This window comes from Dipodomys merriami, unplaced genomic scaffold, assembly GCF_024711535.1.
Source record: "Dipodomys merriami isolate MVZ:Mamm:240054 unplaced genomic scaffold, mDipMer1.0.p SCAF_63, whole genome shotgun sequence".
NCBI classification, from domain to species: domain Eukaryota; kingdom Metazoa; phylum Chordata; class Mammalia; order Rodentia; family Heteromyidae; genus Dipodomys; species Dipodomys merriami.
The window spans coordinates 6,108,065-6,134,918 of NW_027206213.1; the positions used below are offsets into that span (position 1 = coordinate 6,108,065).

Genomic DNA, 26,854 nt, shown 5'->3' on the forward strand with positions numbered 1-26,854 from the left:
ACCAATAATAAAAACCAGAAGAGCATCACCAAAACAATAATAACAACAACAATGATAATAAAGGGGTGGAGTATAAAGTATAGGATGCTTACCTAGTATTTATGTGGACTTATGTGGATTCCCCAGCACCATACACAAAAAAGGTATTTTATACAAAACAAAATTATTGTTAGTATCAAATGCCATATAGAGGAAGGTTAAATATGATTAAGACTGAAAATGGTCTCCTTGGATAATAGACCTGTAAGTTATTAGTGATTTGGCAAAAACAACGTGAGGCATACAAGTACTGTTGCAGTGAAGTGACAAGTGAATAAAGATGATGATAGGGAAACAATGACAATAATTCCTTCAAGATGCTCAACTATTAAAAAGAGGAAGACAGTGGTAGGTACAGAAGGCCAAAGAGTCAAAGAAGAATTTTTTTTAAGATGACGAAGGTAGGTGTGTATTTAAATATTGCTGGGAGGAAGTCAACATGGAGAAAGAAAGAACCTGAAGAAGCCAAAAGAAACCTTCAGCAGAGGGGGCTAAAGTTCCAAGCACAAAGTAGATTCGCCTCAGGTAGAAATCAGTTGGCATGTAAGTAGTGGACAGAAGGAAAGGAACAGCTGTGAGGGAAACTGGGAGTGAATGAATTACCTATAGAGCATAAGTAAAGTGGGGCACCCTGATAGAGTAGTTCAAAATCAAGGTCATTCTTTGCTGATGCCCACTATAGTACTTTCTCAATGAAGTAAGAAATAAAAGCATATGCCGTGAACAAGGGTGAAGGCTGGAGAAAGTAGAAGGGAGGTTTCAAGTAGTCACTATGAAACTCGGTGAAAAGTGATTAGAAACACACAGAATGATTGCTAGAAACCTTGAGAACCAAGAACAAGTTCCCAGTGATGCCTATGGTAAGCTCTGTGTGCTCAGTTGTTTAGTTGTCCCTTTTGTCATTCAGCACTCGGATACAAAACAGAAGTTATATAGATTTAGGATATTTGTGAAGACATATAAATAATAGCAAAACATCTGTTGATAAGTAGACAACTTCCTTTCATTCCATTAATTTTATTGCATTCGGCTTGCAAGTGATACTGCTATTAGTTTTGTGGTTTGCCAAAGGCATATATTGCCATATCTCAGGTGCTACTGAGAGGTGATGCTATGGAGGAGGTCTTCATTTACAGATTAACCACCAGAAAACTGGAAGTGATGCTGTGGCTCCAAGTGCTGCTCAAGGCTCTAACCTTGAGCAGAAAAGCTCAGGGACAGTGCGCAGACCCTGAGTTCAAGCCCCACAACTGCCAAAGAAAAAAGAAAAAAAAAGTTCATATGTAGGGAGTCTTGAACTCCCATTTCCTGCATCAGAGAAAGACATGGTCCTCTTTCTAGCTGTTCCTACTTCCACCCTGTTTTACTAAAATAAATTCCTGCTAAAAATTGGTGGTTTTTTTTTTTAAGCCACAAGTGGTCTGGGCACCGGTGGCACAAGCCTGTAATCCTAGCTACTCAGGAGGCTGAGATTTAAAGGTCAAGGTTCAAAGCCAGCCTTGACAGGAAAAGTCTGTAAGACTTTTATCTCTAATTAACCACCAGAAAACTGGAAGTGGCACTGTGGCTTAAGTGGTAGAGCGCTCACCTTGAGCTGAAGAGCTGAGGGACAGTGCCTAGGCCATGAGTTCAAGCTCCACCATGGACAAAAAAAAAAAAAAAAGAGCCACATGTGGGCTAGGGTATAGCTCAATAACAGAATATGCTTAGCATGCAGAAGGCCTTAGGTTCAAAAGAGAAGGAAAGAATGAAGGGAGGGATGGAGAATAAGAAAGAAGAGAAATAAATCCTAGTTTTGTTTTTTTAAAGCCTCCACGAATGGAAGGAGTAAGAGTGAGCAAATACAATCATTATATACAATGTACATTATGTTAAAATTGAACTATGAGCTTGGCACCAGTGGCTCATGCCTATAATCCTAGCTACTAAGAAGGCTGAGAGCTGAGGATCTAAGCTGGGAGCCAACCCAGGTATGATGGCCCAAAAGGCTGGAAGTGGAGCTGTAGCTCAAGTGTAGAGTGCCAGCCTTGAGTGAAATAAGCTCAGGGACAGTGGTCAGGCCCTGAGTTCAAGCCCCAGACTGTTTTTTAAAAACATGAACTTAAAGTGGTGCTGTAGCTCAAGTGGTAGAACGCTCTCCTTGAGCTGAAGAGCTGAGGAACAACACTCAAGCCCAGAGTTCAAGCCCCACGACCGACAAAAAAAAAAAATGAACTTAGTAACTTGAGGGTAGAGAAGGGAGGTAGCAAATGAAGGGTGACACTGATCAAGATGTACTCATAACCTAACTTATGGAATTGTAACTTCTTTGGACAACTGTTTAATAAAATTAAAAATAATTTTAAGCCATTTAAAAAACCTCAACCAGGATGAGGTTGTGGCTCAGTAGTGGAGTACCTGCCTACTATTGAGATCCTGGGTTCCATATCTAGCACCATCAAAGAAACAAAAAGCCACGATGTAGCTCCTTAACTCAACTCTTTTGAATTAACAGAGCCACTGAAGTTCTTTCTTCCTTAGACACCATAAATCTAGTTATATAATCAAACATGATTTATAACATATGCTTATATAGTATATTTCATCTCTGATGCTCAGTTATTCCCAGGTTCAAAAGCCAAAAGTCTAGATCAGTACACTATGCTAGTTCATCCTAAACTGGAACTCTAGTTCCCTGCTGAGTTCATGCTGGCCATTGCTGCCTGGGAGTCATCAGCATCTGCATAGCCTGTGGCCCTCAACCCTGGCTAGCCAGCTGTGGCAAGCGGAAGGCAGCTGCACAGGCTGGAGTTCAACTCTCTTTAAGTTACCTTCATGCCTGGATATTCCAGCTTCCAAAAATTCTGTTAATGTTCCCCACGTTCCCTTTGTCCTTACAGTTTGACTTTTTGTATTCCTTAGCTTTGTTGTTAGTTTATTTTCAAGAGAGAGTAAAAATAAACACATGCAGAGGATTAATCATGTTTATCTGGAAGATGCTTTTATTATTAGGGGCTGACTCATTTCAAAATTTACTGTATCATCAGAAAATAACTTATCTGTAGTCATAGGTGACAGCTTTCTTTTAACTTCTTTAAAGCGTTGTTTTAATCAAAGTCCCAAATATAAAAAATGTATTTTAATAAAAATCATTTGCTCTTCAGTTTTCTCTAACATTTACATTTTGAGTATTTTGTACATATAATAAATTAGTTATGTTAACATGAAAAATGGAAATAATGTTATTGAATACTAATGTGCTTCCTCAAAATGAACTATAAAAATCCATTTGCCATAATTCAATTGTGCTCTGCATTTGTGTGTGTGTGTGTGTGTGTGTGTGTGTGTGTGAGTTTAAGCAAATATTTAAATCCATACATCTAGAGATTTTGTTTTTAATAGGAGTTTGAAAAATTAACATACACAGAAACTGCTAATTTATCACTGCTCTGATTAAACCTACGGGGCCAGCATTTTCCAGAGGAAGTTACAAAGCAGTGATATACAACTTGTAATTAGATAATGTATGCTTATTAATGTGTTCTTTCAAAAAGACACATTTCTTCAACAGTATTGAGAAATTCTTTTTTTAAACTGATTGTATGCAACTGTGTATTCTAAGCCTGTTTGTAACAAGTCATTTAAAAATGAAGTTCAGTCCATTTTATGTGTTCTTTTGAAATTGATTTTTATTATTTTTACTACTTCAGTTAGCATTAGGCTAGAAGCCACCCAACATCAAAAAATCTCAATAACTAATTAAGCTCTGATTATGGTACAGCAATATGTGATAGCTTTAATCAACTTCAAAATAGGTAAGATAGTTTAGAAGTATCTACATTGTACTTCTTCATCAATATTCCCCCCGGCTGACAACTCCTTAGTTAATGTATACGTTTCTATTTTCTTTGCTAAGGTTAGCACAATTCTTAAATTTAATTCAAGTATTTTTTAGTACATTATGTATCCTGCTAGGTGCTAAGAATAAAAAGATTAGCAGAACATATTCTCTATCTTCAAAGACCACATGATCTAGCTTGGAAGACAGATGCATAAACTAATAACTGTAAAGCAATATGATCAACACTGCAATGAAGGTATGAACAAAGTGTTATGGGAAGCCCAGAGGCAGGAAGGATTATTCTGTCTGGGAATGGTGCTGGAAGAAATAGGATTTTCCCCATGGAAAGAGGCAGAAGGAAGACTATTCCAAGCAGAGGAAACAACATGGGGGAAAAACACACAAAGAATGTACACAGCTTCTTTGGGAAACAATAAGTAGCCTGGTGTGGTTAAAACATGAGATTCCTGCAGAGTAGTGGCAGAAGTCATGTGAAAGATCTAAACTTTTTGTTAGAATGAAGGCAATGAAAAGCCATAAAAGCAGGAAATAGATGTAATTGGTGTCTTAGAAAGGATATACTGTGGCAAGGTGAAAGAGTGACCAGAGAAAAGGAATAGAAAGCAGGCAGGAAAACCAATTAGAAAGCGATTGCACCAGACTAGCTAGAACTCTTGAGTGGTAATTGTGAAACTAGAGAGAACAGAATGAATGGATTTAAGATGCATTTCAGAGTACAGTAGAGCCAGCTAGCCAGGATGGCTGTTTGGTTGGAGAAGGAAGGGAAGATGTCTCAAAGATCCCATTATATATTTTGACTTATTCTATGATTTAATGTAAATAGGAAATCAGAGGGTAAAAATGATTTCAGATAGCAAACATTTTCAAAACATTCAGGTGGTAAGGAGTGGTCTAGAAGACAGCTAGATACAAAGATTTCAGCTAACAATTATAGACCATCTATAAAAAATACAAGTTTGTGGATTTAGAACATAAAGATAACAGAGCAATCACATAAACAAATGAAGTTTCAGTTTAAAAAAGAAACCAGCACCAAATAGTCTACACACAAAAATGTCTGATGATGCATATTTAAGGTAAAACTTTTAAAGAAATCTTTTATGAGAAAATATGGGGTAGAACTGGGAGAGATGGGGGAAAAATGGGAGAAATGACATTGATCAAGATATATAAACTAATAAACCGATACGTTGAATTGAAACACCTTTGTACAACAACTTAAAGAGAAAAAAATTTAAAAAGAAAATATAGGGAAATAATTTCATGACCATAAAGTAAGGAAGGATTTCCTAAACACAACATACAAAAAGCACCAATCAGAAATGAAATATTTAAAATACAGCTACTTAAAAACACCGTAGGCCGGGTGCCAGTGGCTCATACCTACCTACTCTGCAGGCTGAGATCTAAGGATCGTGCTTTGAAGCCAGCCCAGGCTGGCTTGAGACTTATCTCTAATTTACCACCTGAAAACCAGAAGTGGCACTGTGGCTTCAAAGGGGTAGAGAGCTAGCATTGAGTGAAAAAGCTCAGGGACAGCACCCTGGCCCTGAGTACAAGCCCTACAATTGGCCAATTCATTAATTAACTAAACAATTAAATAAATACAAACACCATAAAAAGAATGAAAGTACAATCCATAAAGTGGAAAAATACCTTCAACACACTGAGAGAGGACTAATAATTCAGAACACATGGGAAGATACAACCTAATAGGGAAAAAAGGAAGCAAATAAAGAATAAACACTTCAAAAAAGGAGAAATCCAAACTGACAACAAGCATTAAAGACAGGGCTTGAGCTCTTCAGTAATTAAGAAAATGCAGGCCCAGAGCCAGTGCTTTACACCATAATCTTAGATAGTCAAGAGACTGAAATCTGAGGATCATAGTTTGATGAGAGCTAGGGCAAGAAAGTTTGTGAACTTTTTAATCTCCAGTTAACCAGTAAAAAGCCGGAAGTGGAGCTGTGGCCCAAGTGACAGAATGAAATAGCTTTGAGTAAAATAGCTAAGGGACAATGCTCATGTCAAAAGTTCAAGCCCAGTACCAGTACACAAAAATAAAAAATAATACTACAGGCTCAACAAACAATCAAAGTTTTAAAAGTCTAACAATACTAAGCTTTGGCAAAAATATAGAGCAATTAGAATTCTCCTTTACTATCTGGGGATTAAAGTAACAAATCAATACATGTGAACATCTAGCCAAGTTGAAAATATATAATCCCTTATGGCTCAGAAATTTCACTCCTAAGATGTTCCCTATAGGTCTGCATCCTTTATGCACAATGACATACATAAAAAAATGTTCACAATAGCACTGTTATAATGGCCACAAATTGGAAATAACTAAAAAATTCAACAGATAAATTATGGCATTTTCAAACAGTGGAATATTATAGAGCACACAACAACGAAAATGAATAAGTAGGGCTGGGAAGGTGGCTCAGTGGTAGAGTGCTTGCCTTGCATGCATGAGGCCCTGGGTTCGATTCCTCAGCACTACATAAGCAGAAAAAAGCTGGAAGTGGCGCTGTAGCTCAAGCGGTAAAGTGCTAGCCTTGAGCTGAAGAGCTGAGGGATAGTGCCCAGGCCCAGAGCTCAGGCCCCACGACCGACCAAAAAAAAAAAAAAAAAAAAGAATAAGTTACAGACACATAATTATAAACATATAACATTAAGTAAAAAAGTTAGCCCAAAACTGTAATATTATTCTATTTATATAAAATTCTGAACAGATAAATGAATCTTTATTGTTTAGGAATGCATATACAAATGGTAAATTGGAAAATAAATGCAAGGAAGCAATTACTATCATCAACTGTATAATGGTTATTATTGAAGACATGGAAGAGATTAAGATGGAAAGGGAATACCCTTTCCATCCGTGGTCTTAATAATAATCTATTTTGGGCTGGGAAGGTGGCTCAGTGGTAGAGCATTTGCCTTGCATGCCTGAGGCCCTGGGTTCGATTCCTCAGCACCACATAAGCAAAAAGAAAAAAATCCGGAAGTGGCGCTGTAGCTTAAGTGGTAGAGCGCTAGCCTTGAGCTGAAGAGCTGAGGGACAGCGCCCAGGCCCAGAGTTCAGGCCCCATGACCGGACCCCCCCCCAAAAAATCTATGTTTTGAACTGGGGGGTATTGATCATATGATGTTAAGTGGATCATCATTTGATTTAAAGTACACATAACATTTGCAAACTTTTAAGTAATTTTAGAGCAATATTCTCATGAAATAAATTTTGCAATGGTCTTATATTTTACAAGAGATGTTATAGTGTAAAGTAACCAAAAAGATTTGAGTTAAAGGATGACTAAAAATGACTAGTAGGACTGGGCATGTAGCTCAGTAGTAGTTGTTACTTGTTATGCACCATGGCTGTGGAGTTCAATCTACAGCATTGCAAACCAACCAACCAACCAACCAACCAAAGAACTTTAAAATCGTGTTGTCAAGTCCATTCAAAACTAACTTCGAATAGTACAAAGAAAAGAGACAACTAAAAAAATTGAGATGAACGACATGTAAATATGCTTCAAGGTTGATAACAATCTCACTCTTTAATTCATTCAACAAACACAGTTGAGTCCCATCTGTGTCTGGCACTATGCCAAGAACTAAGAATACAGAACAACTTGGTCCTACTACCACTTAGGCTTCTTCTAGTACCAGGACGCCCACAGATTTCTTCCTAGGGATAAATGTCTAGCTGATTTATAGACTGGAACACAATCTCTGCAGAACAACAACGGCAAGTCAGTTCCTAATAAAAAAATTAGTTATCCAGGAATAATCGAGGGCTGACAATATTCATGACTCCACTGAGAAAATACAGGGGGTGAGGGGGCATAGTAGTTGTTTTCTTCTTCAAACATAGTAAATGAGAAAGACAATCTATATAATTTATGCCTGGTTAGGAGAAGACTGACGGATCAGTGGCAAGAAGAAAATAATGAACTGAGGAATTTAAAAACTGAATGTGCAATTTAAACAAGATCTATACTTGTTGATTTTCAATAAAATAAACCTATAAAATGGTGAGATCTCTATTACCAAACTTAAGTCATTTAAAATGTTCACACTTAGCTCTGCAAAAGAAAAGTTACCTAAAAAGACAAAAGATTTGACACCAATGAGATTCAAAACTTGCAGGAGGCTACAAGCTTCAAAACTCAGAAGGAAGTGCCCAAAATGCAAGCAGAAAAAGACCTCTGAATGTCTTTTAACTAAACCTCATACACAGAGCCATTAATCTATTCTAACTCCTTACCTTGCTTATACAACTTTCCTTGGATTAGAAGTCCTATAATGTAGCAAAACTGTGTCTTAAGGAGTAAAAAAGGCTCAGTCAAGAACAGACAACTTCACTTAAAAACATGAAGGAACCAGTAAGGAATTTATAAATTACTAAGAAATTAAAAATAGTGAGGAATTAAAATTAATAAAGAATTAAAGGGGGAAATAGAAAGAAGAGATCTGATATCAGACAAATCTCCTCATTTACTGTCTGTTACTCTGGCTCTGAAAAGTCATTAAAATAAGATTTAAGTGATGCCCAGAAATAGAAAGGTAAGGACATCCCACACAGGAATTATTCATGAGCAAAACTCAAATTTAACATCAGGCCAGGGATTGGCTTGCTTAGCATGCTAAGTAATCGTGATGAAGGTGATGATGATGATGATGATGATGATGATGATGATGATGGTGCATGTTTTGTTGATGCTAATCTGGCAATGTGATTCTCAGCTAACAAAATGCAATATCTAATCTGGCAATGTGATTCTCAGGTAACAAAATGCAATATCTCTCCAGTATAACTGATTGAAGCTTATAAAAAATAACAATGTTTGCTAATAGACTAAAAAAATAGGCAGCTCTTACAGCAAAAGAAACTGGGATCTAAATTCTGAGCATTGTGATCTGCCTGCTGCCCCCTGTGGTGCAATCTTCAGTAAGTAGCCAAGCCACAGGGAGACTCACCTTCCCATCACCCACCTCTCAAGATGTGAGCAGATTAAAGAAAACATATAGAAATAATATTATGTAAATTCCAAACTAGTGACAGCTTAATTTTCTCAGCTCACTGCAAAGACTTTCTGCAAACTTACATGTGTGTGATAAATGTGATGAACACACACACACACACACACACACACACACACACACACACACACACACACACACACACACGCTGAGGATGAAGCTAGGGCCTTCTACGTGCATGGCAAGTAATCTACCCCGAGCTGTACTCCCAGCCCTTTAGTCACTTTTTATTTTGGAAACAAGTTTAAGTGTACAAAAACATAGTGTATGAAATCTTCCCTACTCACTCTCAGATTTAAACACTATCAACCCTGGTGCTAATCTTGTTTCACCAGTATTCAAGGCCACTCCTCCTCGTCAATTATTTTGAAGCAAGACAGTAATCATTAACTTCCTGAGTCCAAAAACCCAATGGCCTCTTTTCAGGTGTATGAAATCCAACAGAAAAGTCTAGGCTAGAGACATGGATTTGAGATCTGAAGCTGTATCTTTGAATAAGAACAAGTATCAATGCTTGTGAAATGGGAAAGTCTCTTTAGGCTTTAAAAAAATAAAGCACAAGAAACTATGAATTTACCAAGATGTACAGAACCTATGATTTCAGGTGTTTCTTCCACTTAAAAGGTTGTCTCTATGTAGCAATAGTTACTAAAGGATTTAACAAAAACCTAAAACAGATATATTTTATATAACATCAAATTTAAACATGAATACTGTAACCAACTGCAAATCTACTTTTCAAAGTATTTGTTAAAAACTTGTCACTCTTTAAATTGTTAAAATCAGTTTTATAATTTTTTTTCATATGTATATTTCACAGGAAAAATTTTAAATAAATTTTAAAAAGAAATGTGATTCCTATTTGAAATAGCTATGACAGATGATGGTATATCTTAGAAGCATTTAGAGCTTTGAGCATACATAAGAATATTTGTATACTAAAAATATTTTATAAGCTCTTTAGACACCAAGCTGTTGAATCACAGACCGTTTATTCTTACATTTTAGTTTTACCCCCAAGTGTCAAAATTAATTATGATTTATTTATACTCTAATCCTGAAAAAAATTGGACTCAGCTTCCTTAAATCCGAATTTTACAATCCACTTAAAGGAATTTCTTAAAAAATTCTAAAATAGTTTTCATAAGCTGTTCAATAAAGATTAACCTTTATAAAAAAGTATTTATGACCTTTGGAATGGAATGTAATTTTGTTCCTTTGATTATATTAGTCACTAAGTAAAGGATCCAAAGGAGTGGAAGAGGTACAAAATTTTTAGAAACATAATAGATTTTCAAATTTCGATGGGTTGTCATTGGTTAAATGGATTCTAAGTCCTATTTGATGAAAAAGAACTGTGAAATACTTGAAGCATATCCTTATTTTCAAGCCATAGTCCTAGAAACAAAACTGTATAATTTTATATATTAAATTAGTGTGCAATTTAGTTTCAAACAACAGTACAGTTCTTTGCTTCATTTTGTTCCTAAGGAAAAATATTGGATATACTGAAAGGCTGTTTCAACTTTGACAATATTGTAAAACTGCCATTGCACTTTAATTACTGACAACTTTTTGGCAAATATTTTTGGTCTTTTAATGCTTTTGAAGGACTGCACCTCATGTATTTTATGGAAAATTCAATTCAATTCAGTTTTAAAACTCATTCAGGAAACATCAGATCAAAATATTCTCCTCCTCTCTTTTTCCCTCCTCTCCTCTTCCTTTTCCTCCTCCTCCCCCCTGTGCTCCGTACCCCCCCCACACTCATTCTGTTCTTTCTCCCATATACCAGTAAATATCAATATGATGTTTTACACTAAGAGGTGTAAACTTGTCCTCTAAGGATCCATTTATTAAACACACGAAAAAATTTCTGATTTTTAAAAAGCATAATTCACACAGTCAACGACTGAAAGATAATGGAGGCTGCTTCTTGTAGAAAAGTAGTACATTGTTACTATTTGGTGTTCATTTTTAAGTCAACAGGTTTTTTCTTCTTCTTATTGAACTTGAGTGTTCATTTGAGACATACAACTGTATAAAGGAAAGAAGATAATGCAGAAAATATAGAATAAGTTGTTGAGAACTTCTTTTTTAAATCAGGGAAATTTGTAAAGATATCTTGTTGCCTTTCTTAAATTAATTCTGCACCAGAAGCCAAGTGATTTTCTGGTCTTGAATAGTAATGATACAGATTCTCTTTACCAATAACATATATGTTATCTACATTTATACATCACATGTATTTTATTTCGGTTCCTCTAAAAGACAGACTCAGTGCTTGTCATCAGATACTAATGACATCATTAACATTATAATTAATTCTGCCAGAACGAGTAGTGAACTTACTTTTATGATCATAATTTTAAAAGAAAACAACCTTTAGCCGTGGAAACGGCTATTTTTTCCACCAAATACTTAGGAAAAAATTTTTTTTTCTTTTAATACCAGAAATCACTTGGGGTTTTGGTCTCTGGCTAAAAAAAAAAAAAAACATTCATGGCTGAATCTGCTGACATCCCCCGTCTTCAGTGTTCACCGGCTTTTTCTCTCGGATTTCCCCCTCACGTGGAAACCACTACAGGATTCGCGTGGAAAAGATCATTTCGAACAACGCTGTTTCTGTCACCTCCGCAGCTGGTCTACGAGGTGACAGGAAGGCTCCTGGCCACGCCAGGCTGCTTCCCCGCGTCGGGCTAAAGCGCCAGCGAGTGAATGCGATACCTTGAAACCTTCCTGAGGAACAGAGAAACCACCAGCCTGCTCGTCTCCCGCGCGCGCGCCCCACGAACACCTCAGGGCCCTGGGCTGGCGGGGAGGCGCCCGCGCCCCTCTGCCAGGGGCCCAGAACCGGCGCGAACCCTGGAGATTTCGTTGAGCCGCCTAGGGAGTTTCGACTTGGCTCAGTTTTGCTGGATCTGCTCGACTTGTCGACTTCTAGGGGTTTCGATGGCATGTGCGCCCCGCGGAAACTCGGGGAGGACAGCGTCCGTCCGTCCTTCCCTCCCCCCCACCCTCCCTCTGGAGAAGGGCGGCCTGGGGACGGAGCTCCCGCACCTGCGGGGCAACAGGTGGCGGGAGGGACCTGCCTGGCTCCGGCCCGCCCCGCGCCCCGCAGCCCCGCGCCTTCCGGCTCCCGGCTTCCACGCGGGGCGCCCTGGGCCTCGGCGCCAGCCCGCAGGCCCGGGGAGAAGCACGTGGCTCTTCTCGAAGCCTCGTGCCGCGCGCGGGAACTGCGGTGGGGCCTCGGCGCGCCTCACCACCCCTCCCGCAAGAGAGTACCGGGGGTGCCGAAGCTTCTAGACGCCGCTCGGTGGCCAAGCTAAGACAGGGGGTGGGGGCGGGGAGGGAAGGCTCGAGTGTGACCTTCTCACCTGCTGTCTCCAGACCAAGTTGAAGTTCTGGAACATCCCAGGCTGCCAGGGGCCAACTCACAATGGCAACGAAACCGAGGCCCGGGGGGGTTCGGGTGCCTTGTTCCGGAGGCCACGCGGGTGTCCTGGCTTCGCCGCACCCGGCAGCCCGGGGACGCCGGGCAACACCTCAGGGGCAGGCCGAGGCCGCCTGGCACCAGGGCCTCGAGCTGCCGGGTAGGGGAAAAACAGGGGAGAGGCCGGGAGGCCGGGGCCGAGTTGGGAACCTCCTCGCCCGGGCCTCCCCGACACGTGCGGACCCCGCAGCCCAGGGGCCACAGAGCCCGGGACAGCTCGGCCTGGCGTGGCCCGGGAGGCGGCGCCTCAGAGGAGCCCGCGCGCTCGCGCGGCGGGTCCGGCCTGCAGCCCCGCGTGCCAGGGGCGGCGCCGCAGGGCACGCGGAGCCAGGCGGGGGGGGGGGGGGGCTGCGCCCTCCCGCGGGCCTCCGGGCGGAGGCCAGGCGGGTCGGCGAGGAAAAGGTGGGCCCGAGCCAGGCCCACCAGATCCCGGTGGAGGACGCGGCTGAAGCTTTTCAACTGCCCGGGGCCCGCAACCCTGTGACCTCGCGGGTGCGGGACCCTGCGGGAGGGGTCGCTCTCCGATCCCCGCTCTACTCTGCGGCTCGGGTCTCACGTGGAGTCTGAAGAATAGGGGGTGTTGGTCACTTCGCAGCAAACTTTTCGTTCTCTCCTCATTTCCTTCCTGCCTGAGACAAGATCGAGCAGCTTCTCGGCCTTACAAGCCCCAAGCTTCCAGGCCACAACCGAGGCTGGACGGTGTGCGGCTCTAGACTTTCTGGGGGGAGCCCCCCCATCTCCATCTGCCCTCAGAGACAGGTGGAGCCCCCTCCTTCCCCAGTCCCAACTGCAATCCTGGGCCTCTTCTTCCCCTGCCAAAGTTTAAAAAGAAAGAAAGACAGACACCTCGTCCTCTCAGCTTTCCCAGTGGCTCTGTTTGTATGTTTTAAAGAAACTTTACCATACAAACAGAGGTGTTTTGGCTCCTGCTGGCGCGGGCCGGGGGGTTGGAGGGCCATCAGCACGTGGTCCCCCTCATCACGCGGGTCCCCAGCCACCGGGAAGCCGCCCGGGACAGCTCAGCTCAAAGGAAGGCTGTCTGTGCCAACATGCAGGACACAGATCGGGGTTTTGTTTTGTTTTGTTTTGGGGTTTTTTTTGGGGGGGGGGTCGTTTTTGTTTTCCTTTTTGGCTCAGCTCGGAGCGCACGACAGAGCTCTCCCTTCCCGCCTCCCGACCCTCTTCCCCTCCCCCTCTGCTTGCTGGTGCAGGCAATTAGGGTGAAGAAATCAGTGCCAGGCTCCTGCCTCTGAAGAGAAAGGAATTGAGTCCTGACACCTGTCTCTGTCCTGGATGGTGAGGGAAATTCGGGGTCAAAACCTTGGGGATGGGGGGTGGGGGGAGGCCCGGCTGACGCAGGGGTGGGAGGAGACACTCCCTAAACGAACGTTTCTGGAGGGGTTCGTCCTCCCACCCCATTCTTTGGCCTCCAGATTCACGCGGGTTATTAGCGCAGTGTTCTTTGCCTTTACACCCCCAAGACCAGGAGCTGGGGCTGGAATCCGAAGAGTAACACTGACAAGCCGTTCATTAATTTGCATTTATTTTCGGGGGGGGCAATAATGTAGATAAAGAGGAGGGAAGGGGACTGCCTTACATTTCAACAAGTAATTTGAGATCTTCACATCGGACAAATCAAATTTACAAATTACTTTCCCACCTACTGGACGAAGCGGCCGAAACCAAAATTGATATACTGGCGTGCAGGGCTCTCCTCAGATTTGGGAGAACGAAGGCGCACGGGGAACTCACTAGACAAAACAAGGATGATGGAAGAGAAGCCGACGGAGGAGAGGGAAGGGGGCTTGGGGCCTGGCTCTGTTATTTCCACAATGCTGAAATCTCGTCTTTTTGTTTTTGTTTGTGCCTTTTGGTCTGGGGTGTCTATGCTGGAATGGAGCCCAGGCACTTGGGAGGGGTGAGAGGACTCAGCCTCTTGCCCCAGCCCAGTACCCCCCCTGGTACCCTAATATGGCTGTTTCCTCCACACTCCTGATCCTCCGCGCCCAGCTTCCTGGAACCAAGCGGTTCTCCTTAATAAATACACAGAGGGAGAAGATGTGAAGAGGGCCGGACAGCTTTGTAGCAACAGAAAAATAAAAAGCGCCATCGATTGGGGGGAAAAGGGACAAAGGGAAAATAGCTTTTGCTCTTGTTTTATATATATATATATATATGTATATATATAATGTGCTGTATATATCTTAAAGTTTCTTGGGCGCTAAGACGTGAATAATGCTCAGTTCAACCAACAGCAACTAAAAAGTTTAAGTGGTCCCTGGAACGGACCTGACTATGTACAGCATTCCCGCCGAGGCGAGGCGGAAGCTTCAACCAGTCCAGCGCAGGGCGCGGGGGCAAGGCTGTGCGATGGGAGGGGGGGGGCGGGGAGCGATCCTGCCCGCGGTGCCCAGCGCACCCCACTGGGGAGGAGGAAACGCCCGGGGAGCGCTGGCATGCAGGCGGGGAGCGGGGTGGAGGCAGCTGAAGTCCGTGGGGGCCAGAAACACTTTTAAGTGGTCGTTTGGATTCGGAGCAGTGTTGTGGGCGCACGCCAAGGCGGAGAGAGGCGCCGGTTCGAGACTCCAGGGTCCAGAAAGAATAAATTAAAGTATTGAGCTCAAACAGAGGGTCGAAAGGAAGAGCCTGGAAGGCTGCAAGTGCATCGTTAGCTGTCCAGAACGACTGGAAGGGGCCGGTGGGGGGGTAGGGTGTCAGGATTTCCGTAGGGGTTGGGACAGCACACAGCTATCCAGTAAAAGAACATGGGCCAAAGCGATCACCGCCCCCTCCCCCCCATCCAAGGGGCGGGCAGGTTTGCATCCCCCCCAAAAAAAACCAAAACAGAACAGGTGGCACAAAGATGGGAGCGGCGGTGCGGGCAATGGGCATCATGTTCTGAGGCGGTGAAAACTTCAGTTTTGGAGAAGCCGAGGCAAAGGCGGGCGGTGCAGCAGCAACAGGACGGGGACCACAGAGGGCGCAGGTAGTTGCGTTTCTTCTCCTCTTCCTCTCACTCCCAGGGCCTCACAAGACCTGGAACCGCCATGACGCTTGGTCCTTATAGTCCAGACAGTCGGGCGAGTTGAAGTTGAGTTTCCAGGCGGAGGAAGCAGCGGCAGCGCCAGGCTCCTTGTAATCCAAGCAGTCGGCAGAGTTGAAGGCGAGCCCCGAGCCCCCGTAGCCTTGGTGGTGGTGGTGATGGTGATGGTGGTGGTGGTGGCCTGAAGACTGGCTCAACGGGTGGTGCGCGTGCGGGTGGTGGTGGTGGTGGCCGGCCATGGAGGAGGGCGCCATGGGGCTGAGCTGGTGCGGGTGGTGGTGCGAGTGCATGGGCGCCAGGTAAGAGCTGCAGTCCACGCCGCCGAAGTAGGACGAGGAGGGCGCGGGGTAGCCCTGGCCGTAGCTGCCGCCCTGGCCGTAGGACATGGGGTAGGAGGCGGCGGCCGTGGCCGCCCCGGCGGCCACCGAGCGCTGCATGCAGGAGGCGTTGCTCGGCGCGGCCAGCGGCTCCGGCACGGACACGGACGCCGGCGCCGAGCCAGGCGAGATGGAGGCCGGGCTCCAGATGGACGAAGCCGCCGGCGTGCTCAGAGACGACGCGGCTGCCACCGCCGGGTTCCCGCCCAGGCCCGCAGCTGCGGCCGCCGCCGGGTTGGCGGAGGCGCTGGACGCCGAGCTGGACGAGGAGGCCGAGCTGGACACGGCGGGCGGCGTGAACTGGCCGCTGCTCTCGGAGCCCGAGCTCTCGCGCACCGGGGAGGACTTCTTCTTCACCGGGCGGCTCTTGGTTCCGTTCCCGCTTTGCTGCTGCTGGCGGCACTTGGCGCGGCGGTTCTTGAACCAGACCTGCAAGCCGGCCCGGGGGGGGGGGGGCGGGAGAGTGGGTTGAGGGTGGGCGAGTGGCGGGGGTTAGGCTCCTCCGCCCCCCACCCCCCGGCCCCAGCACCCCGCCCCGGATCCCGCGCCCCGTCCTCTCCCCACCCCCCGCCCCTCCGCGGCCCGGGCCCGCCAGACCCTGCTCCCTCCCCCATCCTCGCTGGCTGCCCCGCTGCGCTGCGCACCTCCCCACCCCCAGCTCCAGAGACTCTGCCCCGCCGGGGGACTTTCATGCCCGTCCGGCCAACAAGTTCAACGGTCCCCAAACTGCCGCTGATGGCTGCCCCTCCACAGCCCCTCGTGTTTGGAGAGCCCCGTTTTCTCTGCGTGGATAGAGCGCAGGAGTGCGGGGCAGTCACCAAGTCTGGGGCCCGGCGGGTGGCACTCAGTCGGCTCCCACAGGGGGCCGGGGCAGGGGGGAAGGTTTAGGTGGGAGAAGAAGCGAGGCTGGAGGGAAAACCAAGGCACTATTCCAGTACCGGGGCTTCTTGGGAAGGAAGCCTGGGTGATATTTCGTTGTTGGTTTGTTTGGAGTATTTAGGTAGGGAACCAAATAGAATAGCCAGCCATAAAGTGCCCTCTCCTCTTGGAATACCCAGCATTTCATTCTTGGTCCTTTTTCCAGCCTCTAGGGAAAGAGGGCGAGACAAAAGACCCTTTCAGAGAGTTCTGAGTTCTAATCCAAACTGTATTTTCGGAGCGCTTTCATCTCAAAAATAGAAATAGCAAAGCCGGCAGCCAGGTTTTACACTCGGCAACAGCTCCGGGCAAAGAAAGTGTGTGCTCAGGCTGCCGCCACTCCCGGGACACTCTCCGGGGCGGAGCAGCAGGCTCCAGCTGAGCTCTGCCCCAGGACTGCCGGCGGGCGAGGCGGGACGCGCCGCGGGGAAGGGCGCAGACCCAGTTCAGGCCTCACCAGACACTCTGAGTCCTGGGGCTGCCGAAGAAGCGCGGCCACGTGGGGGGCGCACGCAGGACCCTGTGACTTTAGGAGCCTACCTGTACCCCCGAAATCCTTACAACCACTCTGAACACTTGAAGGAGGGCCAAGGACTGAATCCAAATCGTTCAACTTTGTTCCCCCTCTGGCTGACGCCCAGCGCTAGGGGGAGTCCGTGAGGGGCTGCCCAGCCTATACTTCTGCCCCCCACCCCCCCACCCCCAGACCACCCTCCCACGACCCTTCCCGTCTGGCCCTGGCTCTTGGCAGCCCTCCCACCAGGAGCGCGCACCTGGACTCTGGACTCGGGCAGGTTGATCTTGAGGGCCACCTCCTCGCGCATAAAGATGTCAGGGTAGCGAGTCTTCGCGAAAAGCGCCTCGAGCACGTCCAGCTGTGAGCGCGTGAAGGTGGTGCGCTCCCGCCGCTGCTTGCGCGGGGTGGCTGCGGGGACAGGCAGAGGCGCCTCCGGTCAGCGGTGGCCACGTGGACTGACGCGAGCAGCCCTGGGCAGGTCCCCATTCTACAGGCCTAGAACCTGGCCACTGTCATCAAAGGCCTAGTTCCCCGAGCAAAAGAATCTGCCTTGAAGGACCAGCCTAAAGGCCACAGGTGGGAGAAAGTGCCACTATTCCACTCCAAGACAGGAGAGCTAGCTCCCTCCCCGCCGCTCTGAGGTTTAAAAGGAAGAGAAGCCACACAACTTCCCTTCCTTCACATTTCCCTACATAGCCACCAACTCCCTAGCTGGGGACAAGAGGTGTGCAGAAAACACCACCTAAAAAAACAACCCAACACTTTCAGGGCAAATAAAAGAGTGTAAAAGAGTAGGAGCCAGAGAAAAAACACAAGACTCAGTTGAAGCAGTCCTCCATACCAGCACAAAAGTTGGTGCAGGTCACTGGTTGTGAGGGACAGTTTGATTAGAAAAGGAAGCCACCACCCTCGACCTTCTCCTGTTCAACCCAACAAGTCCAATAAGGAAGGTTTTGCTTTTAATGTCATGGTCTAGGGGTGACCAGATTCCTCATTTGAGGATGGAGGGCAGAGAGAAATAGACCCACAAAACAATAGCGGCGCACAGGAAACGAATCTGGGGTAAACACTCTACACCGAGGAGCCCACAATAGGAGACAGGTTGCCAATACTGCTAGCTCTCTATGTGCACTGGGGCCTTTCAAAGTCCTGGCCACCACACAGGGCCTGCGGCTCTAACTCTGGGGCCTGCAGCGGGTCTCCCCTATCCAGTTCAGAGACAACACAGGCTCAAACTTGAGAGTCTGGGAACTCAAACATTTTCAGAGACTAAAGTGTATGGTCAAAGGGCCACTGCTCACCCGGATAGCCCACAGAGGGGTGTAGGAGGTCCATGGCAGGCCCGGCTAGGCCCAGTCCATTCATGCCATATGGAGGTTGTTTGAGGTAAGACATCATGCTAACAGCTGGATGGAGGTGCCCAGACGGATCCAGGGGGCCTAGGGCTAGGAGCAGCTCAGAGCTCCCACCTCGAAGTCGTTTCTTCTGGGGGCCTGGCCTAAGGGAAACAAGAAACACATCAAAACCAACACTCAGCTTCCAGCCACTCCTTCAGCGTCCAGGTTGGTCAGGATAGGCAGGCTGTGCAACCGCCCAAGGCAGTCAGTCCTTCGCAAGGCCTTGGCTGAGCGATCGGGCATGGCTTCTTTAAAAAGTAAACTTTTTTTCTGGATGTCCTGGCCTCTTTTCCAGCTTGGTTTGGGCCAAGGGTGTAGACAAGACTGAGGAGTGGTTAGAGGAAGAAAAAAAAAAAAAAGCGACCTGGCTGGGGAGGTTAGCCGGAACCTGCAAAGGTGCAAGATCCCAAGGACAGACAACATTTTGAGTTCGAGCTTCGTATTGTTCAAGCAAATATTCTCTCGCCGTGCCACCCAGGAAGGGTTGTTTCGTTTCGTTTCAAATGTTTATTAAGAGGAGGGCAAAAAAGGTAGGTACTACAGCAGGCCAAGGTGAGACCGGAAGGCTGGCTAGCTTTACCTAAGGCTCTTGGGGATACAATGCCCACACAGGACACCTCGCTCTTTCAAAGGTCTCCAGGCCTGCGCTGTTGCCAGTGCCCCGGCAATCACCATTGCAGCTGCCCGCCCTGTGTCTATCACTACTAAAGGAAGGCTCACCCACAGTCCCCCCGGTGCCCCAACCGCAGTTACGGGCCCAGGCCCCTCGCAGGTGGACAGAGAGCGCCGAAGGGGCCGGTGTAGAAGTGGCAGTTCTAAGAAGCCGCCGCCCGAGGTCAGAGGTGCACAGATGCGGCCCACCGCCCTTCTTCGCGGCGCAGGGGGAGCCTTCTTGTAACCAAGTCTGGCCGTGCCTTACCAAGTCTCTTCAGAAGAGCAAGGATGACCCGGCCAAAGCGTCAAAGGCTCTCGGGGATTGGGGGAAGCCTGGGCACAGCAGGTCGTGTGCGTTCCCTGCCATTCTACTACCTGAGCCCGAGGCCTCAGGACCCGACCCAAACGACAGAACTAGGCCTCAAGCGGTAAAGCTGGCTCGGAACAGAGCTGGGAGGTCGAGGCTCGGCTTCTGCAGCTGCTCTCAACCCGTGGCGCTCCTCTCAGGGGGTAAAGAAGGGGTGCTGGGGTGCGGGGCTGGGGCCGTGGAAGGCCTTCTCTTTCTACCCGTTTCGCGGGGGATCCTGCAAAGCAGGCCGGGAACCCAGGCTAGGAAATTCGGGGAGAGAAGCCTGGGCTAAAGAAGCTCCCCATCCCAACCCCCCACCCCCGTCCTCTGGGACTCACGGGCTTGGGCCCAGCTTGGGGAGAAAGGGGCGAAAAGGAAACCATCCGGGGCTGGCTCTTAAGCCAAAGGAAAACAGCTCTTACGGCACTACGGTTCTGCGAGGGTGCACGGTGAGTTTTCAGACTTTCTCCAAACTTAGCACCCCAGCTCGGTTACTTCGGAGGAGGCGGGGGGGGGGGGGGAGGAGGCGCCCGGCCGCACTAACGATCTGGGGTCCCCGCCGCACCCCGGAAAGGAGTGGGGTCACCCCCAGCCCCGCCCACCTGGCGAGGACCTGGGAAGCAGCAAGGGTCGGTTTGAGAAGGGAGGGGGGGGAGGCCAAAGTAACCAACGCGATCCCGGAGTCCCGCGCGGCCCCACAGCCTTTTCCTTACCTGCCCTCAGCTGCCGGGGCGGCTCACCATCTACCTCACGCCCTCTCTGTGCCCCTGCGGGCAGCCAACCTGCAAAACAGAGGGGCGCTGGGATCACTCCTGCGGCCGGCCCAAGACCCCGGGATTCTTTTTTTCCCCCAACTTCCTTCTCTCTTTCTCTCTCTCTCTCTTTCTCCCTCTCCTTTTCCCGTAGCTTTGTGCGTGTCCCTCCAGGTTTCACTTTATTGCATAAACACTTTTGTTTGCAAAAGCCCCACACGCTTCCAGGACCGGACAGTGCCCAGCCGGGGACCATGCGGAGGGGCCGCCGAGGGGGAGGAGGGGGATGCCAGGGGCAGAGTTGGGGGCGGCCCGCGGCTGCCGCTGCACTCCCCGTGCTAAGCGGAGGCGGTGAGGACCGACCGGGGAAGTCCTGCAGAGTCATTTGGCAAACTAAATAAATCAAGCGATTTACCTTGTCGGAGTGGCTTGTCTTGCTCTGTTGTTTAGGTGATTGGAAATGTAGCCTGATGAAGATTGATCACCTTTCTACTGCCCTCCCCGGGTATGTGAACGCGAGGCGAGTGCGTAATGGGGCAAGGCCGCCAATCGGGGGCCCTGCGCGGGCTGAGTGACAAGGAGCCGGGCAATGGCAGCGCGAGCCGGGGGTTACCTCCGCGCGCCCCCGCCCTCCCCCGCCCCCCACACCCCGCCCTCGCCGCCCGCCCCGCCCCGCCCCGCCCCGGCCGCGCGCTAACTCCGGGGCTCCGCTGGCGAATTCCGCGCAGAGCGAGTTGAGCTGGGCAAAGCCCAGAGCCCTCGGATTTCGAGGCCTGCCTAGGGGGCCCCCTGCCCTTCTCTCGCCCTCTCGGCGCTTCTCAGACAGTGGCAGAGAGAGGGGGCGAGGTACTGGATAATCGGTTCTCTCTCTCTCTCTCACCCCCCCTCCTTGTCTCGCTATCTCTCTCCCCCCCCCTCTCCCGCGCGCGCGCGCGGCTCCGGGCTCCGCAGCCAGGGTGTGGGCGCGAGGGTTCGGGGGCGGCGGGCTGCAGGAACGCTGGCCCCTGGCCCCTCTCGCGGCGCCGTGGGCCCCTGTGTCTGCTTCCTCCGAGTCTCCACCTGCCGACCGGCGCCGGGGGCGGCTGCTGCCCGCGCAGACTACTTTTCCGAGCGCGGGAGCAGTTCGGGGCGCGCCGATCCCTGCTCGGCGCCCCGGGAAGAGTGCGCGCCGCGGACGCGCCGCCACTCACCAGCGCCTGGGCGTCTCCAGACGGCCCCGGCCCCTCCGGGGGTCTTCGCACATCTCAAAGTCTTCTTCTGAGCCGTTGGAACCCAGGTCTCTTTCCCCTCACTCATACAGCTTTCTTCTCAATCGTAGGGTTTGGGGGTAGGAAACTTTATTTTTCACACTTGTTTCCTTCCACGTCTCCACCCAGCAGACACGATCCGCGGGAAAACGGATCCACCGGACCCCCGCCCCCAATCCGGCTCCTCAACCCCCTCCCCCCCAACTCCAGAAGCCTTCTGGAAGCGATTTTTTCCCGTTTAGTCCGTAACTGGCAAACCCCATGCTCCGTGGAACAAACTTGCCAAACACGTCTACCAGTGTTGGACTTCTCAAAGCTTGGGGGAGAAAAGAAAGGAGAGGGGGGAAAATGAAAAGGTTTTCGACCCAACCCTGAGCCAGACGATTCTTTTCAATGGCACCTCCTACTGAATATTAGGGACCACTTTTCTACCTTTCGAGGAATTCCTACCCCAGCCTTGTCATCGCCCCCACCCCCACTCCCATAGGTGCAGGAAAAGTTTGAGCCGCCGCGAGCGCGAGGGCGAGCCGGGGCCGCCGGGCGCGCCGCGCGGGCCGCGGGGTCGGCACCGGGCTGACCCGGCGCTCGGGCGGGGGGGGGCGCCGAGTGAAAAGGGGCTGCGGCCGTCGCTCATCAAAGTGCTTCCCCCTCCCCCAAGCGACACTTTTCCTTTGGAGTCCGAATAAAATACGGTAACAGAATATGATGGAGGGCACACTGTTTCCTTAACTGCTTCTCAAAGGACCCGGGAGATCTTCTTAGGACCTTTAATAAGGCTTTGGTCGGTTCTTTTGTTGATCTCTCAAAATCAACTCCTTCTAATTGAAGTTGGAGCTGAAAGCGAGCTAATGTTCAAAGAAAGTGGCCGCCAGACCAACGAAATTACATTTTTCCCCCCTTTTAACGATGAGGGAACATCGAATCAAAGAGGCAGGGAAGGAGGGGTGTGAGTGGGGGGACAGGGAGGAGAAAAGGAGGTTTTACAAGATCCTTCTCTGGTTCACAAAAGTCAGCGACACGGGCGCTTCTCTCTAGAACAAAGACACCGCGGCCCATTCACAAAAGGGAGAGAAAGAGAAAGCAGAAGAAAAGAACGAGAGGAAAGGGAGCGATGGGGGGGGGGGAGGACGTTTAAGAGGGAAAGAAGTTCGCAGAGCCCCGCGCTGGCCCGGCCGGGGACACACCTTAGGCTTTCGCCGGCCCCCAGCGGGAGAAGTCGGCCCGGCCGCCGGCCAGCCCGGGGGCCCGGAGCCTCGGAGGTCGCGGTGCGGTCTAAACGAAATACACTCCCGCCCACGGGTTTCCCGGAAAAAGGTCCGGGGTGGGTCGCACAAGTTTGGCCGGGAAGCGAACGCAGACATCCCGGGGTGCTGGTTGGCGGAGGCCGAGTCTGTAGTGGGCGCTGCCAGGGTCCCGGCCCGCGTCTTATGTGGGCTGGGTTTGGCCCTTAAGAGCCGGGGCAAGTGTCCCGGCCCCGTCCCACACAACCTCGCGTCCTCCTGCCTGGCCCGAGCGGTTCCGACGGCAGCGGTGGAAGCCAGGCTGGGGTCCCGCGTGGCGAGGCGGGGCGGGCCGTGCGCGCCGGAATGTGGCCGCGCCGTCCCCAAGGCCCCGCCGCCGCCGCCGGCGCGCGGGAGTCCGGCGCGCCCGGGTCCGGACGCGGCCACCAGTCCCCGGGAAGACGGGAGGGATCAAGTAGCACAGACTTCCGCCCCCAATGAGAATATGGATCTAATCCCAACTTGCAGGCGAATTTTCTTAATGCTTAGTTCTTAAAGCCCCGGGATTAAGAGAAGAAAGACAGAGGAGAGGGGAGAGGGAAGAGCGTGGAGAGTGAGCTGAAAGTTTCTTGGACGCGGTGCGGAGGATCGAATCGGCCGTCGCTAGGCAAATGTCCAGGTGGGGGACGCCGGGCCAGAAGCGCTGCGGGCTCCAGCGGCCCGCACCGCGCTGGAGGCGGGGAAGGCAGCCCGCGTAAGGGCCCCGGGCCGGGAGGGGCCGAGACACCTGGGCCTGGAGACCGGGACCTAGCATCTGGTGACCTCAAAGGCCTGGTCGGACTCTAGAGGACACTTGGCACGGGGTGGGGTGGGGTGGGGTGGGGGAGGGATTTGGAATTCAGGCCAAAGGTTCCGGGCGAGGGACCGAAGTTGTTCTCTGGCCGGGCACACGGTGCCCAGTCCAGCTCGCTGCCATCGCTCCAGCTTCCTCTGCAACCCCCAGACCCTGTACAGTCTCTGGTCCCATAGCGTGAAGAAGGTTCAGGACTTGGGTTCTTCCGTTTGCAAGGGGCGCTTCCCACTCATGGGCGGGCACCGGGCCGCGAAGCCCGGGGCCGGCGCCGTGCGCGGGGCCGACCCCGCACAGCAGTCCCCAGGGGCCGCGCTCCGCCGCCGCTGAGGGGCGTTCGGGCGCCGCGGAGCAGCCCGCCGCCAGCCCGCCAGCGCCGGGAGGGCCAGGCGAGGGCCCGCAGCGGCCCCCAGACACCCTAGCAGACCCGAGGCCAGAGGGGGTTATGGTTAGGTGGATCTGGGGCTGCGTGGGGCCAGGAAAAAGCAGCTTTTTCTCGAGGCCCATCCGAAGGGGTTTCTCAAAAGCAGCGTACACAGGGCGGGTGCTGCGGGCTGCCGCCGGGCCCCGTCGGCCCGAAGGTGAACCGGGGTGAGGGGGTCTCAGTCCTCCCCCGGGAGCCACACCTCGCTCTGCCGGGGCTCGAGTGCAGAGGGAAAACACCCTGTTTCCTTTAGTTCCGGGAACTTTTCAGCAACTTAAAATTCGTGTCATAAAGGAACTCTTACCAGGGCAAGTGGGTTTTTTAAATTTTGAAAAGGATTGACAATTGGGGAGTGGCAGCAGACTTTTCGGACACGATGTAGGTCTGGGAAGGGAAGACGTCCAAGGCAGGGAGGGAAGAAGGGAGAGAGATTTTCTTAGGCTAAAGCTAAATGCTTTTTTTTTTTTTGTCTTAAGTTTCTGGACTTGTTGAAGGAGTTTTCTTTGTTCGGACACCCAGTTAGAGAGTGATGTAAACTGCTATAGGAAAGCCAGTTTCCCCCCCCCCCCCCAGCCTAGAAATTCTAAAAGTTCTCTTTCATTTCTCTCCTACACCCAGGGGTACATGGGCACACGCCTCCCTGCAGTCCACCTTCCCTAGCAATAACCCTCTTCCTTTCACTTCAGTATCCACAGACTTGCGGTTAACAGGACACAGTTCTTCCCCATACAACTACAAAAAGGGAACTATTCAAAGTCATGTGGAAAATTCATCACACTCGTATTGTTTTCTTTCAGTGGCGTGGAATCAGAATTTTTCTTCAAGTCTTTGAGATGACCCTTCCAAAAGAGAAGATAGTTTATACTCCTTAAGAATATGACTAATTACTTTTCAATTTGCATCCATGTGTCAGCAGGGCTCCTCTGGGATGTATAAACTTACCCAGCTCTGAATACCATCCAGTATCCTACCCCGTGTTCCAGAGGACCATTTCCCACATGCAAAGATTTATGGATACACAAACTTCCAGTCTAGTCCAAGCAGTATCAGGTAAGAAAGTTTCTGCTTTTATTGAAAATTTATATATGACTCAGTATTGTAATAAATAAACAGATAACCATTTTCACAAAAAAGACAGTGCTATGCTAGAAAAGAAAATATTAACTGGAAAGATTTACTTGTAGTGGCAAGACAGACTTTTATCAATACAGAATAAATATTAACAGCATTCTTGAGCCAATGTTGAGATACAACAAAATGTAAGAACGAACCAAGATGTAATAAATATTATCCAGAGAAAAAGATGGCAGATTCTCCCATGATAAAACTGTCTTTGTAAACCGCTGCATGTCAATTCCTCTCATCACCTGCAAATCGCAGGGTTTGTCTCAGGCTACCTTTTAAAGGGCCATCTTTGGAGGAAAGCAGAGGAATTCTGTGAAATGCAAAACAGTTGCAGAAAACCTCACTGGTAAATAAACAGAGTTTAATAAGTAGATTGAATATGATCTAACTATGAAATTTAGGTAACAGAGTAAATGTTACAGATGGCAGGAGTGGAAAAAAAATCATGGCATTTTTCTTATCCTGCCTTGCCTCCCTCCCCCCTATACTGTCATTATGCTATTACCAACAACAACAACAACAACAACAACAGAAATGTCTCAAATTTTCCTCCCATCAAACAATGAGGGGAAATAATGCGGGAAGTGTTTTCTTTTTGAACAGTTTCTTGAACACCTCCAATATCAATTACTCACAAAGTGTCTGTGCAAATCTATCTCACATGATTTCAAAAGAAAGTATTCACTCACAGAAAAAAAATCCTTAAACAGAGCTATGTTTGGAGTTCTGTATATTATCTGGAAAGGAGTTAAAGTGGTGATGATGGTACAGAAGTATAATCCAGCCAAATGTAATGTTAACTTTTGAAACAACCAGTCTGTTGCTGGTCTGGGGGCCCAAGACTAAAATGTTGGGAGAGACACTGGTCTGATGGCTACTGAAGAACACATTTCTCTTCTTTCTTGGCCATCTTGCCTTTGTTTTGTTCCAGAGTTCGCTCCAAATGCTCATCTTCTTCTTCTGCCCTGGATGCCAGACAAACGAGAACAAAATTATTTTCTTCATGGAGAGCAGAGCAGCATTCCCCCTGCCCCACATTCCATATCCAGGAGGAGGAATTCGGGGCACCGGGCCTCCGGAGACCTCTAAACCGAACTTCGGGTAAACTTCTCTAGGGGGCCCCTTTGGCAGGTGGCTATGCCTGAATTCAAGGCCCAAGGTGTACTCACTGCTTCTCCTGTGCATCCAGATCTCTCACAAGTGCATCTCGCTTGTTCACCAAAGTCACCAGCTCATCCAGCAGGAGCTGCTCTCGTCGCTTCTGGGCCTCAGTCTTCTGCCAGTCTATAGGAGATGGGAGGCTAGTTAATGGGCTTCAAGGCCTGAGTGCATACCAGCTCCCGGCCCTGCTCTGCCCTCCCCTTCCCGCCTTTTCCAGTTCCCTTACATCTCCCATTAAAGCCAGCTAATAGCTCCACTAGCTAGTATTTCTGGGGAGTTTGGCAGTTGTAGTGAGGTTTTCCCCTAAAACCATACTTTCGAAATATTTCCCACAGATGGAGTGTGGAGAGGCAAGGTGGGAACCGACTAGAGACCAGGTGTGAGCTGATGGCCAGTCA

At 49.2% G+C, this 26,854-nt stretch overlaps 2 protein-coding genes across 8 annotated transcripts in view; both read right to left on the reverse strand.

Annotated features, from left to right (window-relative positions):
* Window positions 1–14,814: 14,814 nt before the first annotated feature.
* Window positions 14,815–20,948, reverse strand: LOC138815191 (homeobox protein OTX1). The gene is made up of 5 exons (XM_070004441.1): window positions 20,845–20,948; window positions 20,391–20,459; window positions 18,579–18,775; window positions 17,534–17,685; window positions 14,815–16,271 (listed from the first exon to the last, which is right to left on the reverse strand). The coding sequence occupies exons 3-5, from the start codon at window positions 18,673–18,675 to the stop codon at window positions 15,450–15,452; spliced, it is 1,071 nt and encodes a 356-aa protein (XP_069860542.1). The 5' UTR covers window positions 18,676–18,775; window positions 20,391–20,459; window positions 20,845–20,948; the 3' UTR covers window positions 14,815–15,449.
* Window positions 20,949–25,224: 4,276 nt separating this feature from the next.
* Ehbp1 (EH domain binding protein 1) overlaps window positions 25,225–26,854 on the reverse strand; it is a 305,708-nt gene continuing 304,078 nt past the window's right edge. For 5 of the 7 annotated variants that reach the window (XM_070004551.1, XM_070004550.1, XM_070004548.1 and 2 more), the window contains 2 exons: window positions 26,465–26,579; window positions 25,226–26,260 (listed from right to left, as the gene is read on the reverse strand). In XM_070004551.1, the coding sequence (XP_069860652.1) occupies window positions 26,170–26,260; window positions 26,465–26,579 (206 nt within the window). In that variant the 3' untranslated portion in view covers window positions 25,226–26,169. Of the gene's footprint in view, window positions 26,261–26,464; window positions 26,580–26,854 lie in introns of all 7 variants that reach the window. The other 2 variants (XM_070004546.1, XM_070004547.1) reach the window with 1 other exon arrangement.